We start from the raw sequence: 14,524 nt of genomic DNA, 5'->3' as shown, positions 1-14,524 counted from the left end.
ATTATAAAATGTTTATTTGATAATATATGTGGCAAACCATGAGATTGTTGTTCATTTTGGTGAATTGTTCTGCAACGTTCCTTGGACTTTCATAATTTTTGGGGGTTTTTTTGTTTGTATAATAAATAAGCCCAAAAAAAATGTTTCATTTAACCCCTTTCTCCTAAAAATGTATTGCTAGCTTATTGGCATTGCGTCTGGCACAGGCTTATGGCTGCTGTAGTCCCTGAATTTATAAGGACATGCATGCATTTTGGTAGCGTTTTTTCCAGATTTAAGAATACTCTAGCCAGATTGATGATGACCACATAGAATAAATTGTATTATTCAGCTTTAATGTATTGATATTTGTTGTTCCCTATAAATATGCAGTTTGCTTGCGGAATAAAGCGATTTGGAAAAGTCTGCTTTGCAGGTTTATTAAGCCTTCAATATAGTCACAAAGAACATTCTTGGTGTGCTGTTCTGTGTGTATACATATACACATATACATATAGATAAGATGCCTTGCAAAATGATTTGGACCCCTTACCAGTTCTCTTGTATTACTGAACTAAAAAATTGTACAGTGTAGTTTCGTACTGTAAGTTATTGTAAGATGAGATTGGTTTTATTATATTTAAATTCTATAAGAAAAATATTTAAATTTCTATAAGAAAAATGATAAAACTGAAGTATGATGCTTTATAAAATATTATAAACATGATTGAGATGAACACTTTACTTGCATAAATACACATACAATGTACTTCTGTGTGTGCCAGTGTTTTCTTTCAACAAATCTGAGCTGGCCCTGCATAATGCATATTCATAGTTCAATTATGAGATGACTTTAAATCTTCTCATATTCTCTTTCGTTGTACGTGGCCAACCAAGCTGCTCTTGCAAGTGAAACTCAATGGACTGGTTCTTCGTAAGGGTTAAGAAAGCATTGAGAGATTTTCCTGTCTAAACCCTTAAGTGTAATTTTATCTCCTTATTGTGTAAATATTTAAGGCACCCTTTTGTATTTTAAATGCCCGCTATCGGTTTGAAACCAGCTCCTTTTATGTAAGCACATTTATCCAACAACTGTGTTTGCCACTTTAAAATGTCTACAAAGTAGCATCATCTCATTGAGAACGAGAGGTGATGTGCAGGCTGCTTGTTCACGCCGAATGCACGGCCCTCTTCATTGTAAGCTCGTCCCTGTGTCAGGCACAGTAGTCTGAGCATGAACAAGTGTAAGGAGCAGAGTAGCCCAGAGCCAAGGAGCTAGCTGCCTGCTGTGCCTCATCAGTGCTTTATTCCATGTGCTGATTGCTGCAACGGAGAAATATTGTCCGACTGGCAATTGATCCAGTGCTGCAGGTTACTTGCTAAAGTGGCAGCTGGGAGTCGTGTGACTGATACAGTGTCATTAGATGACACAGAGCTGATCTCTGCATCAGCCAGGGAGAATCAAACCGTGTCACTCTCCTCTGGGACTACCTTCTTTCTTCTGTTAGACGCGTTAGGAATTTGTATGCTTGTGCTGCTGCTGCTTCTACATCTATCTAAGACGGACTGTGAATGAGCATTACCGGTGGAAAGCAGCAGAGAAGAATGATAGCTGTCTCTTTCAAATGCCGTTGTCAGATCCTGCGGAGAATGGTTAAAGGTAGGGCTCTCTTTCTGTCGTACAACGCTTCGCTCTGCCTCATCTTTTCTGGAGTGCTGCCTCATGGCTTTCACTTAGAAATGTGCCTGTGGTAACAATTTATGTGCAGGCAGCAAAGAGCAGTGTGTATGTACCTCTCTGGTCCCTTATAACCCATTAAAATCCAGGCCTTATATCTGTCTTGTTGTGTTTCCCGTAGCACAGGACTTCTCCTTGAAGCCGGTTTACCGGTTTTTCGTTTACTGATCAGATACAGTATGTTCAGATTTTTTCCTGATCGGGTTGCATGTCCTTTCAACCATTGGTAATGTGGGACAAATATATGTGTGTGATATATCTATATATATATATATATATATATATATATATATATATATATATATATATATATATATATACACACTTCAGAACCATCAAGGTACCAAAATGTATTTTTCCACTTATTAATCTAAGGGATTCTGTGGAAAATGAGCACATAAGAATGTGGCTCCCATGCACTTATTAAAAGACATTTTTCTCGTACTGTGCTATTTATAAACAATTTGTATCTTCTTTCAGTAAACCTATATGGATTCACGGGAAGCAAAATATAGTTAAGTATGGCAAATATGAACTATGTATGGAATATATTCTAAAAAGTGTTGGGTAATATTATGTTAAACCGATGATCCTAATTGTTGGGGATTTTCTTGTGTGTGATTTATATTTGGGTATTTGCCAGTTTACCCAGTACGGATATAAGATATAAAGCCCCCCTGTTTGTTAAAAGCGTATTCTTGTCATAAAACACAATAGTATCTGTAAATGCAGTTGCTGCTTTGTAATGAAAAACCAAAAGTTTATGCAAGTAAAGCATTGCTAATGAATATAAGAGCTATAAATAAGCATTCCAACCCCCATCATGGGACCCATGTAATATGTTTTGCTGGAGTAATTTGAAAAACACTGCACGTCCATTAGTGCAGGCAGACCTCACATCGCCAGCGGTAATGCTTTCCACGCTTCCTCTGGCAGCGACTCAGTTAAGGTTAAAGGGAAATATAGCAAGCTGCTTCCTCATCTCGGTTTTCACCTGCAGTATTGGAAGTATCCAGCAGTTTTTTTATTTGCAGTGCAAAAAAAATCTTACATGAGCATGTGTATCTATTTCTCTTTTCTGTCTTTTGGTATTTGCATGTGTAATGTTATTCTCTCTCTCTGCAGTAACCCGATAATGACATTTCAATAAAATGGTTAGAGGGATCCTGCTCAGTGAGCTTAGGAATATCGCTCGTTCCTGCATGCATCGTTGTGTACATCCGGCTTGTGCTGAAATATTTCACAGATGTGGAAATGGCTTCTGATCGTTTTGCTGTATTGAGTGTTTCGCTTCCTCGCCGTACCTTGTTCATAAGGAATAGAGATATTGATTGGTGTGAAAGAGCACTCTGTAATTTACATTTGCTTTCCCAGAACTACCTTGTTAAGATGAGATGGAGAAGAGGTGTGCTAACTAGTATGTTTAACTATTAGATACCTTATTGCTTGCTTGCATTGTGGGAATAAGTAGTTTTTATATATAATTCCATGTATGCTTAGTGTGAAGGTCACTGCTAAATATAATTGATTCAATTTACTTTTATGGTGGGGGGAGTGTTCAGGGTCATGAGAATCTTGAAGGCAGGTGTAAGGTGTGCGATGTGTCAGTGTCACTACTGAAATGTGACTTTTGACAGCAGTGCTGCTGCAGCGTCATTTGATGTGGTGGGAAAGCAGTGGGAAATTAACATAGGGAATGAAATGGAAAGTGGAAGAGGAGTCAAATAAGATGTGATTTTAATCAGTGTGAGGAGAAAACAGTAGGATAGAATAATGAAAGTGGGTGTAGGAAATACTTATTATTTTGATTTGGGTTTTCTCCACCTTCCCTTTAAAAAAGGATTTGGGTGAAATGTGTGGAATCTGTAAGAATGCACACTACCTCTTCAAGAATGTCCTACAATGATACTAAAGTAGCTGTCATGTCAGGTCCTACTATATCTGCTAACAGTCCTGAATTTACAAGGACAGACCTGGCTGTGTATGACTGTTATTGTCTTGATTGTTGTGACTGCTGAACTTGAATCAGACACTGATCATGCAAACATTGGACTAAAAAGGGGTTTTCAGAGGTGAAATACCTTGTGCTGCCATGCAACACACATGTTTTGTGCAAGGACTAAAGATTTACATTAGGTGCCTTTGAATGTCCTAACAAAGGGAAAACTGATACTGGTCTATTTTCTTTCTTGTAGAGCAGAGTCAGGTCTAAGGAGGGCGAATGTAAAGTACAAATTAAAAAATAACTTTCTATAAGAGTCTAAGATTTAAGAGATGCACAAATCCAACACAGCTCACCAAATGATGGGACCACCCATTCAAAGCTGCAATGAGGGTTATTCTCCACATTAAATCTTGAAACATGTCACCGCATACATGAAATCAGTGCTCACTGAGTTAGGTTATTCCGTGAAGAAAATAAACGCAATGCCAATATTGCTTATAAATACATTAGTGATATGAGAGCACCTTGCACACTGGGACACTTGCAGCATATGAAAAGATTTTGGGCATATGATATTCAAGGTAAACTCCTCTCAGAATCTTGTGTATTTCTTCTGTTTAGTCCTGACTGGTTAATGTGTTGATTGTACTCTTAATGGAAAGGGGATAAAATAGGATTGGCATATCTGGGAACTTGCTGGTTTGACATGGAGTCTGCTTCTGCATGGGATTGGTTAGTATTTTCAGTCTCTGGGGAGGGATGTTTCATTTGGTCTTGTCCACTCTTGCCAAGGTTATGCCTACTCCATTGCACCCTTCTTGTCTCTCCAAAGTCAAGCTGGGGTTAACCCCACTGATGATTGGGGGGGATCTACAGACAGCCAACCCTGGAAATGTCACAGGTATGCAAAATAGGACCCTTTATACTTCAATGCTAATTCACTGGAATCTGGAAGATTCAGTTAGGTAGCACGTGCCTATAATGCTAGCTTTGGCCCCTGTTAGACCAGGAGCCAAGAGCAGCAAGCCTATATTGCACCTTGGATTACCTTTCTTTGCCCTGGTTCATACAGGAATTGTGTAAATACAGAAAAAAGCAACACAGTATTTCCAAATAAAATGGAAAATTGCCAAAAGTATTTATAAGTAGCAGCTTAATATATCTACCTGCCTACAATAAAGATACAGTGAGAAAATTGAAAAGTTTTTAAGAATAAAAAAATCCTCTAACCTGCATGGTGCTAGAAATATGAATTCTGTTCTTCAGTGTCTCTAAGGGCCAAGCTGGCCTGGGAACAGCCTGCTCATGAAACATTTGAAGAAATCGTCATGGTTCCTCACTACCTCAGACCTTGAAGATTCACACAAAAATTGAGTTTGTTGGAATCTTGAGGCAATTCATGAACTATGATTTGTGTTCTTGAGAACTGTCCCCTTTGAAACAAATTGGGAAAAACCCCATGGCAACTCACCAAAGCTGGAAGCTTTATCCCCATCTGTTCTCAATGTGCCACTACATCTAAAGCTTTGACCTTGCTGATTTTATTTTATTTTACATACTTTGGGATTTTTGTTTTCTTGCCTTGTCCGTTAACCGTTACGGATTCTTATTTTTTTTCTTCATCACTTTATTTTTTTTTTTAATATCAAGAGATAATATGAAATTGATTTTATAGCACTATTTCAATTTGCATCAGTTCTTTTCCTTGCATTAACCCAGTTATCTTTTTAATACATGTCTGTAGAAAAGATCCATAAAATTTTTACTATAAGATCATCCGTTTGCTAATAAATGTGTCACATCTGTGTTCCCTCCATTCCGAATGTGGAAATTGCTGGCTGAGGCCGTAAAAAAATGCACCAGGCAAGGCCAGTAATACAAAAGCAGAGCAGGTCTTTCCTGCTTCTTGTCAATACAAATTTGATTTACCTTGATTCTTTGTGCTTTGGAAAGTCTGCGGTCCTATTTTCCTCCTATTTATAAAACCACCCAGGCATCCCTATTTACTTCTGAAGTGTGTTAATGAACTGTGGAAGTACTTATTTTGTTAAAGGGACAGATAAATTAAAACACTGGCTTAATAAAGATGTGTTGGACGTTAACAGTGAAAAGCCACTTCTTATGTTGCAGTGTTTTCATAAAATCTATGTGTTCCTGCAAAATTATAAGCTAGGCTGCCTGCAGGACTTGAGAACTACCTCCTGATATAGAGCACAGTTATTACCCCACATTCACAATATGAAAAAATTTAAATAAATAAATGCAAAAAAAAATGACTATTGACTTTTGCGGAAACACTTATAATGTTGCATTGCTTTCAGTTTTAGAGTGTTACGTTCATGAAAACTGACTTGGTGACAGTTTTAAACTGATTTATATTATGCTTTTATAAATGCAGCTTGAAGATCCCATCCACCAAGGAGTCCATTGCTTCAGCTTCATGGCTCAGTAGTGGTCTAGAAGAACATGGGGCTTTACACTATTGGTCTCTGAAATTCATGCACTCAGTTAGCTTGGTGTATAAATGTATATTTTCCTTGCCCGTACACCATTTAGAAAAAATAATTAATTTTGCACATCATAGCTATCCTAAGAATATCCACCACAAATGCTACATACTGAATTCTGTAATTAGTGCTTAAGCGGTGACAGAAAAGCTGACTGAAGTGAAATGACTGGGAGATTTCCATGTTCCACAGGAACAGAATGTGCAGGTGCTAATCTTTTAAATCACATCTCAGAACCTTTCTTTGACAGCTTGATGGCCAATAACTTTCTTGCAGAGAACAAGTTTCAATGATCTTGGTATTGATTGATGTCTTGCTGGGATATGGATAACTTAGAAAGCCACGCTTGCCATTGGAGGGCAAGGAGACAAAAAAAAATCCATTTCATGTCCAATAAAAAGATGTCAAAGTCTATTAAATATGTGGGAATAAAGGTTTCTAAGCTGGTGTTTTGTGCTTATTGCATGTGCCCAGCTAAAATCAAGCAGTCAGTGTGTGACTGATGGTGTCCAAGTGCAATAGATTCCCCCTTTAGGTTGACTTCCCATTACTGCCAGCATCAGCTGCAGTCCAATAAGCCGAGTCTTTGCATATACGGTATATACCCTACAAAGAATTTTGTATAAATTACAAATATGGTTTCTTTTAACAATTCATTTTATAATTAAATAGGCAAATAATTTCACTATGTGGAAAAATATTCAAGTGGTGTTCGTTAATGGCAATTCAAGTGTACTTATGGTACATTCGTACTTGCCTACAATTTTAGACACTTTCAGACATCATTACTCTCATTAGTATGGCCTTTGACCACTGGTGTCTTTCCATGTACTACTCTATGCCTTGTGTTATCATGGACATGTTCTGTAAAGCATTAGTCTTAACAGATAATGATTTACTGTACTGTTCATGGCACTGTGCATTCTTTGAGAAATGTATACAATGTTACAGCAAATCTGACCCGGCTTATCGTCTCATCTGCCAGCATCTTTTCCTGTAAGTGTTAGGGACTATCTGTACATACAAAGTTAATGGCAAATCTTGTTTTAGTTGTGAACTATAGTATGACATTTAGATATATTTTCAAATATAGGATGTGTATGTCAAATATAACATCAAGCATTGTGTACACCCGGCTTGCTGATATGTACAGTGTCTAGGCAAAGCATAACGTTGTGATTCATTTTTCAATCTGTTTTTATTGCTTGCCATTAGCAGATGTTGTGAAAAACTAATCTTATGCAGTGAAAATTGAGAATTGGCTTCCTTAAAGACTCGAGTATGCTATTTTCAATAGAAGAATGCATTCAATATAAAAATCCCTTTAACCCCTGCAAATCAATGTAACCTTGAAGTCCCAATAACTTACAAAAAATGGGGATCTAGCATTAGTGCGTTTCTTTGTATTTACCCCCGGTAGTAGCTACAACACTATACCTCCCAATTGTGCTGTTTTAAACCTGTTAGTCCCCCTTACCTTCCCTGATGTCCCTCTTTTCTAGAAGCTCAGAATGCTTTGTATGAGAATATAACGGCGTTCTACAGCCCTAAATTTCACAATAATTAGTTAATAAAGAATAGAAAATATTTATTAACTGAATATTAATGAAATATGCATAAATTACTGCCAGCAAGTCCCATAGTCTTTGTAGATATCTACTCCTAACCATGTCTCTAAACTACAAATGTCCTCCTTGGAAATGTTGTGTGATCGGCTATAAGCGTAGATGTGATATCCAGTTCTCTCGCAGCATGGGCAAGCTGTAGTAAAGGGAAATAAGTGAAAATGTTTGTTTGCAACATGTTTCAGCATTTCTACGTTGGCTGCTGTATTGTATAGTGTAACAATTGGCATCAAGAAGGCTCCCTAGTTGAAGTCAATGGGAGCGCTTTCTGCACATGTGCTCGTGGGTTTCAATAGACCTCTCACCTGGCACTGGATCTAACTGGCAATGTGTATGCACATGGGCCCTGGCAGCAGGAGTTGAGGAAAGGCCATGTGAGGGATTCAGATTAATCCATCCGTGCATTTGCAAGGTGTGCCGCAAGAAAAGTGACAGGCTCCGAGTGATATCAGCATAAAATACTCGATAATGGGAGCTATAATTTAAAAGTTACCATGTCTAGCACTGTAATTCCCTTCGTTCTGTTAGATGTGACAATAGCAAAGTTGTGGAACATCAGCAATTTATTACAGCGCTTTACATGCCAACCATGAATTAGGAGCATATAAAATGGAAGCACACACTTGCAAGCCATAAATCAGGTCTCAATCCCCGTTCTTATGGAATATATACACTAAGCTGCTGTGTGCTAAGAGGGTAAAAACTGGCTGTTTATTTAGTGATCAGTGACATGTAAAAAAAGCTTTACAAATGTTTTGTGTCTTGTATAAAAACTAATGATGTTATTTCATAATTCACCATCAAATTAAATCATTTTTATTACTAGAATCAGAATAAGAATAAGTTTTCAAAAATGTCATGCTGCTTTCTTTTCATAGCAGTTTTGGTTTTCAAATGATACAATGTTGTCAGGCAGGTGCTTTGTATGTATCCTAGCTCTGTTAACTTATCTATTAAGAAAAACACGCTAGAAAACCCCTGGCTCCTTATGATACTACCTGTGGTGGCTCAAACAGCCACTAACGAAAGTCTATGGAACAAACTTCATTAGCATTGTCATAAAGAATCAGCTCAGCGTGGTGTCTGAGCAAGGAAAGTCATCCAAAATATCACACGGCTGACAACAATGGCAGCCTCCGGGTCTCCAAATAAAGCAAGTTTTATTGGAATACATTGAGATAAAACTAGGTTTTTGCTGGTATAGCACTGCATTTTAGAGATGTTTTCCCCATTGGTCTTCCCATTTAACAGTAAACCAACAAGAAAAAATGCTGAATCCTATATGTAAAAAAACATAACCGGTCAGTTTATCGATTCTAAGCTCACATGAGCAAAAGCCCTCTTCTTCGTACCAGTATGTCTTATTTTGAATATTGTCATTTTTAATGTTCATGTTCAATGTCCCCTATTGTAATAGCCCTACAGAATCTGCTAGTGCTGTATAAATAAAATGTAATGTAATGCTTACACCAAGTAGTGTGTTTTTTATGGCTGATTCCCCCCCCCCCCAAGAAGAAACAATTTTTCCAAAAAGTTGTGAAGGATCTTGGATGGAGGATAAACATAGCATATGAAATTCAAATAGCAGCATAATGCATAGTTAAATAATTCATAATTTCCTGACGCAGCTGGATATCGCTGGATAAAGCGAGAGTTGAGGGCTTTTGCATGTAAGATAATTTGAAGTAGTGTTTCAGCGCAGACACCCAGCACTGGATCATGTATTGTCACCATAGCTTTCTCCTCATTGATTTTTCCCAGCTAGCGTCTGTATATCAATCACAGCCGTACTTACTGTACCAGAAAATTAGAACTAAAAACTGATTGTAGTGTTATTGTTCAGCTTCAGTCTGGATGTGGAGCTCAAGTTGCTGTGCATTAGTAAGCTTCTGTTTCATTATCAGTACCTCATCAATTTATTTGGATCTGGCCATTCAAACATGTGACATATGACTGGTACGCATGCCATGATAACTTACGTTATGAAAGGCTTGTCTGTATGTTATAGATTTTTAAATAAATTGGTAGTAGTAGTCTGCTTGTGTGCTTGTATACCTCCCTGCAGTCATAATTATTGTCCAGATCTCTACTGTCTACGAAGTCCCTTTTTTTAAGAAAATGTAGCTCTATACATATGTCCATACCTGGGAACTTCTCGGCTCCGGCTACCCTGAGCCTTCCCTTGCGGGACGCGGCCAGGACTGCACACTGACATCGGGGGGGAACACCCCCATGTAAAGGAAAAAATGGCCGGGGAGAGGGGCGTGTCAGCACCCCGCTCCAGCGACCCGGAGGATTCAGGTCTTGAACCGGAGGAGCGGCACTCACCTGGCAATCTCCGGGTCAAACCCGGAGAGTTCCCAGGTATGCATATGTCGTTCTGGCTGGCTAGTAAGCTGTGTGTCTCCTTTTGTAGTTTACAGAAATTCATGTTTATTCATGTTAATTTCAAATTAAAAATGCATCGAACAGAATGTGAACTGGAAAATTTGTCTGAATCGTTTTTGGCTCTTTTGTATATATCTACTATTTATGTTGTAGGTCTCTAACTCTCCTGCAAAATGTTATTTCACAGTTGTCTTTCCCTGTGACACTATCCACACAGCACATTGTATCTATTTTTCGTGTTCTTGCTTTTACAAGGATTTACTTTTTTTTTTTTCTTTTTTGGAAGAATAAAATGTATGTTTGTATAGTCATGGGTTGGCTTTGAATGAGTCAATTAGCCAGAGATAATGAGGAGGAATTATCTCAGAGCAGGAAGTTAAGATGACGTCTCCTGGTGGCATACACGCCATGCATGATCTCTGTGGGACCTGTGAAATAAGTCATAAGCGGAACTTGATGGCCTTAAGTCTTTTCTATGACTTGATATTTGATCCCTGCCTGTCTAATCCCAAGTGTGACATTTGTTATATCTAATATCTTCAGAGCATGTTTTTTTATTTATTTATAGGGATAACTTTTTTTTGTGCTTCTTTAAAGACAGGAACATTTCCTTTCATTCATTGAGTATTTTTTATATCTATAGATCTCTTGGTATTCAGATCCTCTGAACTGGCATAAAAAGTATAATATTTACTACGTAAATTACAAATCTATTACATCTGGGGTCCCTTTGCTGCTGGCAGGAGCTGTGCTACTTCTTGTACATTAACGAAGCTTTTGATGATGTCTTTAATGTCTTCTCTCTAGATAATGGGACTTTCTCTTTCAGAAAAGGAAGTTAAACTTAGAATGCACTGAATTTATTTCTGAACGCCGGCTAATCGGAACACTCATGATAATGATAGATAAAATCGCATACACTTGTTAGACAAATCTGAGAATTTAAGCTCTGTGCATAGCTAGCAAAATGGCTTATTTAGAGTTTAAACATGTGTAGAATACAGTCTTTAATATATGCCACAATATTCAGGATGAATACTGGAATGATTTTCTGAAAATGCTCTCAAATTTTTCTTTATGTGGTTTTCGGTGATTAAAGTGGCTTTACCGTGATTTTCACATAAAAAAAAAATCAATGTACCCCCACCCAAACCTCTACTGCTATCACTGTTAGCCCAAACACTTACCAGTTTCTGGAAAAACTCTCATTGCCGACGGCTTCAGCTGTCCATAGTAATATTGAAGGACAAATGCCATACGTGTGCACAGATGTGATTAAAGCCTAAAAGTGCAACATTAGGCTATATAAGACTTTAATATGGATGTATGCATGATATCAGCCATCACTACAGAGACTGAAGCCTTCCTGAAATGGTTGAGCATATGGGATAGGTAACCAATAATATGGGTGACCTGCGATCCAAGGCCACTTCCAGTCAGGAATTAAGTAGTTCCTTTACTTTTAAGCTTTTTTCTCTTTAACCTTTTTAATATAAATATTGTTTGTTTTTGTTTATTTAACCATTCTCTAGATAGTAAGCTAGTCTGAACAGGGACCTCCCCACCTGTTTTTCTGTCAAGTCAAGATATTATGTTATATACTACTTGTTATGTCTACCCATTGTACGGTACTACAGAATATGATGGCACTATAGAAAACAATAAATAATAACATGGCTGAGGGATTTTATAATTGCCGTGCCATTTTAAGGCTTCTCAATATGTGTATAACTTGGAAGCTTGGAGGTGTGATAGAAAGTACAAGAGGCACAAGAGTACAAAGAAAGAGAAATGTTAGAACAAGGGGTCATAATCTCAAACTAGAGGGTGGGAGGCTTAGATGTAGACCAAGTCTTGACATCAGGAAAAACGATCAGACTAGATGGGCCGAATGGTTCATCAAATGTTTTTTTCTTTATATATAGGTAGTCTGTTAGTATCAGGCTTCTTTATAATTTCATCTGATAACCCAATGTGTTCTGAAATGTATATGTATATCACTCTCAAACTTAGGGGCATGTTTGCATAAATATTGCATATTCCTCTAAAGACTCAAAGGGATGTGTTTTTATGAGAGCAAAGAGAGCTGTTGAAATCAAAAGAATTGCCCCCGAGGGCTTTATTTGGTCTCTTAACACATGGGTTTTTAAGTTCAAGAAGTCTTTATGTTGAGGTGCCTTTTTATGTGGCACTTTTCAATTGGGGATACTCATCAAACATCTAGCATACTGAAGCTGGATATAAATGGAGGATTCATGTCTTTGCCAAATAAAGATGCCCTTAGGCAAAGTATAGGATAGATTTGCAATCCAGAAGAAACCAAATGAAGTGTTGCGGTTCTTAAGACACTTTCACTCTGATGCATGAAGAATTGGTATGCTCACAGAGGATGTGAGAATCCCTGCTGAGATTATACAGCGAGCTTGGTTAAATACATTTCTGGCTGTGTCGGCATTACTTATCTCTGATAATTTGAACATTCAGAAAAGACATGGGGATGCTTTTTGTAACTGTCTGATATAGCAAATTAATGGGTCAGAAATTACCCTTCAATGGGCAACAGGCAATCTGGCAACGAGCTGCATCGCATGGAGGGCAAGCAGCTGGTGGTGGCTTTATCTTCTAAGGCTGATTGCACCACTCAATGGGGATTGTTTATAGAAAGCAACTCCATTGCAAAGTTTCAAAGGTGGTCTTATTACCACAGCAGCCAGGAGAATAGTTCACAAGCAGGAGCAATACATTGGCTGCCATGGTGATGACATCACTTTTCTGATTCTGCATCAGCATCATTCTTCATAGGTTACTGCCATTGTGTGCTGCGTATAAAGGATGCATTTTTCATTAGGGCAGTCAACAGTCCTCCTAGATAAAACATTTAATTGAGATGAAAAGATCTTATGCAAAAAAAAAAACCTTAGCATGTCTGTAATTTTATTGTTTCTTCTACTGGTTTAATCGCACAAAATATACAAACACAAGAAGTGTCGCATAATTGTTCCTGGCAACAATACGAATGAGGCAACATTTTTACCTGATTAAAGAATTACCTCTGGGAAGAGTTTGGACATTGAGCTGTACTTGGGATGATGTTTCTAGTGTTTATTTAGAAAAGTATACATTTTGACAGAGTTAGCGGAACAGCACCTTTAAAATCACATTCCTTTTAGTGCAGACTGCCCTCTTGCAATAGTGTAAAAAGTTGGCTTAGTCGCTAAGCGTTTTGTTTTCTCATTGCATTGTTAAGGGTGTCACCACACATTTGTGTTGAGGAATTAGCTATTTTTTTGCCAAATTGCTTTGTTTCTGATATGGGCCAGTTTTCATTTGTGTGGTTTTTAAAATAGAATGGATTAGAGCACAGTGTAGCAGTAGAAGCTAGGAGGGTACTAGCCCATGAAAGCTGGACATCTTAGAGCATTCTCAAAGAGCATTTTCCTCTTTGATGTCCTTATCTCAGTAGCACAACTAGTTTAGTTTGCCAGTTGCCTCTCACTCCCCGCTCCATAGCACTGCTGGATGTACACTGAAGTACATTGGAAATATCTTGTAGACCCGTTAGTAACGAAATTGCAACCTTCTTCTAAAACCAGACTTTATCTATGCTTTACAGGAAGAAACATGTTTTCTTCTAAGTAATGTGGGTGTTTTTTTAAAAGTCAAATAAACATGACAATCCACAAATAGATGTGTCTGTGGTACATAAAGAAGGTTTTGTTCCAATTAGACAAAGATTACCTGTACTCAGAGCAGATAAGAACCATTTGGCCCATCTACTCAGCCTGTTTTTTTCTGCTTTGAAGACTTGGTCCTTCATCAGTCTTTGTTCTCTTCTAAGATTCAGGAAAGTCATATACATATTCCATACATGTTTAAATTTCCTTATGATGTTAACATCTATTACTTCCGTCGGTGGGCTGCTCCACTAAATACCATCTTCTCCAGTATGTTAAGCACATAAAGTTGAGCAGATTGGTCATTTTATTCTTTCCTCTGAAAGTTTAATCACATAAAACACATCACAGAAACTTTTAAGAAGCCTCATCAGCTTCTATTGCAGTTAACTATTAGTGCTTGCTTTTGTGTTGCACGACAATAAAGTGTTACCAAAAATGATGAGTGCTATGATTAAAAAAATATTTCTGGAAAAGGTTGGTGAATCAGCAGTGATAAGCGTGATGTGTCTAATTTTATCAGATGAGTATATGTTGTTTGTGTAATTGCCAAGCAGGCAGTGTTATATAGAACAGACTCATATGTGATAATGGAAGAATATAGCATCTGGTTTTGGGATAGCACCAGATACTAAATAAGGGCATATCCCCCAAAATTTCAAAAGGCC

The 14,524-nt window shown here is 37.7% G+C and overlaps 1 protein-coding gene across 7 annotated transcripts in view; it reads left to right on the top strand.

Moving 5' to 3' along the window:
- GRIP1 (glutamate receptor interacting protein 1) overlaps window positions 1–14,524 on the top strand; it is a 188,371-nt gene that overhangs the window by 108,294 nt on the left and 65,553 nt on the right. Inside the window, exon 1 of one of the 7 annotated variants that reach the window (XM_053465589.1) lies at window positions 1,403–1,639. The exons of the other annotated variants lie outside the window; for them this stretch is intronic. Within the exon in view, the coding sequence (XP_053321564.1) occupies window positions 1,552–1,639 (88 nt within the window). The 5' untranslated portion in view covers window positions 1,403–1,551. Of the gene's footprint in view, window positions 1–1,402; window positions 1,640–14,524 lie in introns of those variants that run through there. 7 annotated transcript variants of the gene reach the window in all.

Source organism: Spea bombifrons, chromosome 4 (assembly GCF_027358695.1).
Source record: "Spea bombifrons isolate aSpeBom1 chromosome 4, aSpeBom1.2.pri, whole genome shotgun sequence".
NCBI lineage: Eukaryota > Metazoa > Chordata > Amphibia > Anura > Pelobatidae > Spea > Spea bombifrons.
Note: the sequence above shows the minus strand (reverse complement) of the source record. Positions and strands in the feature narration are given on the sequence as shown.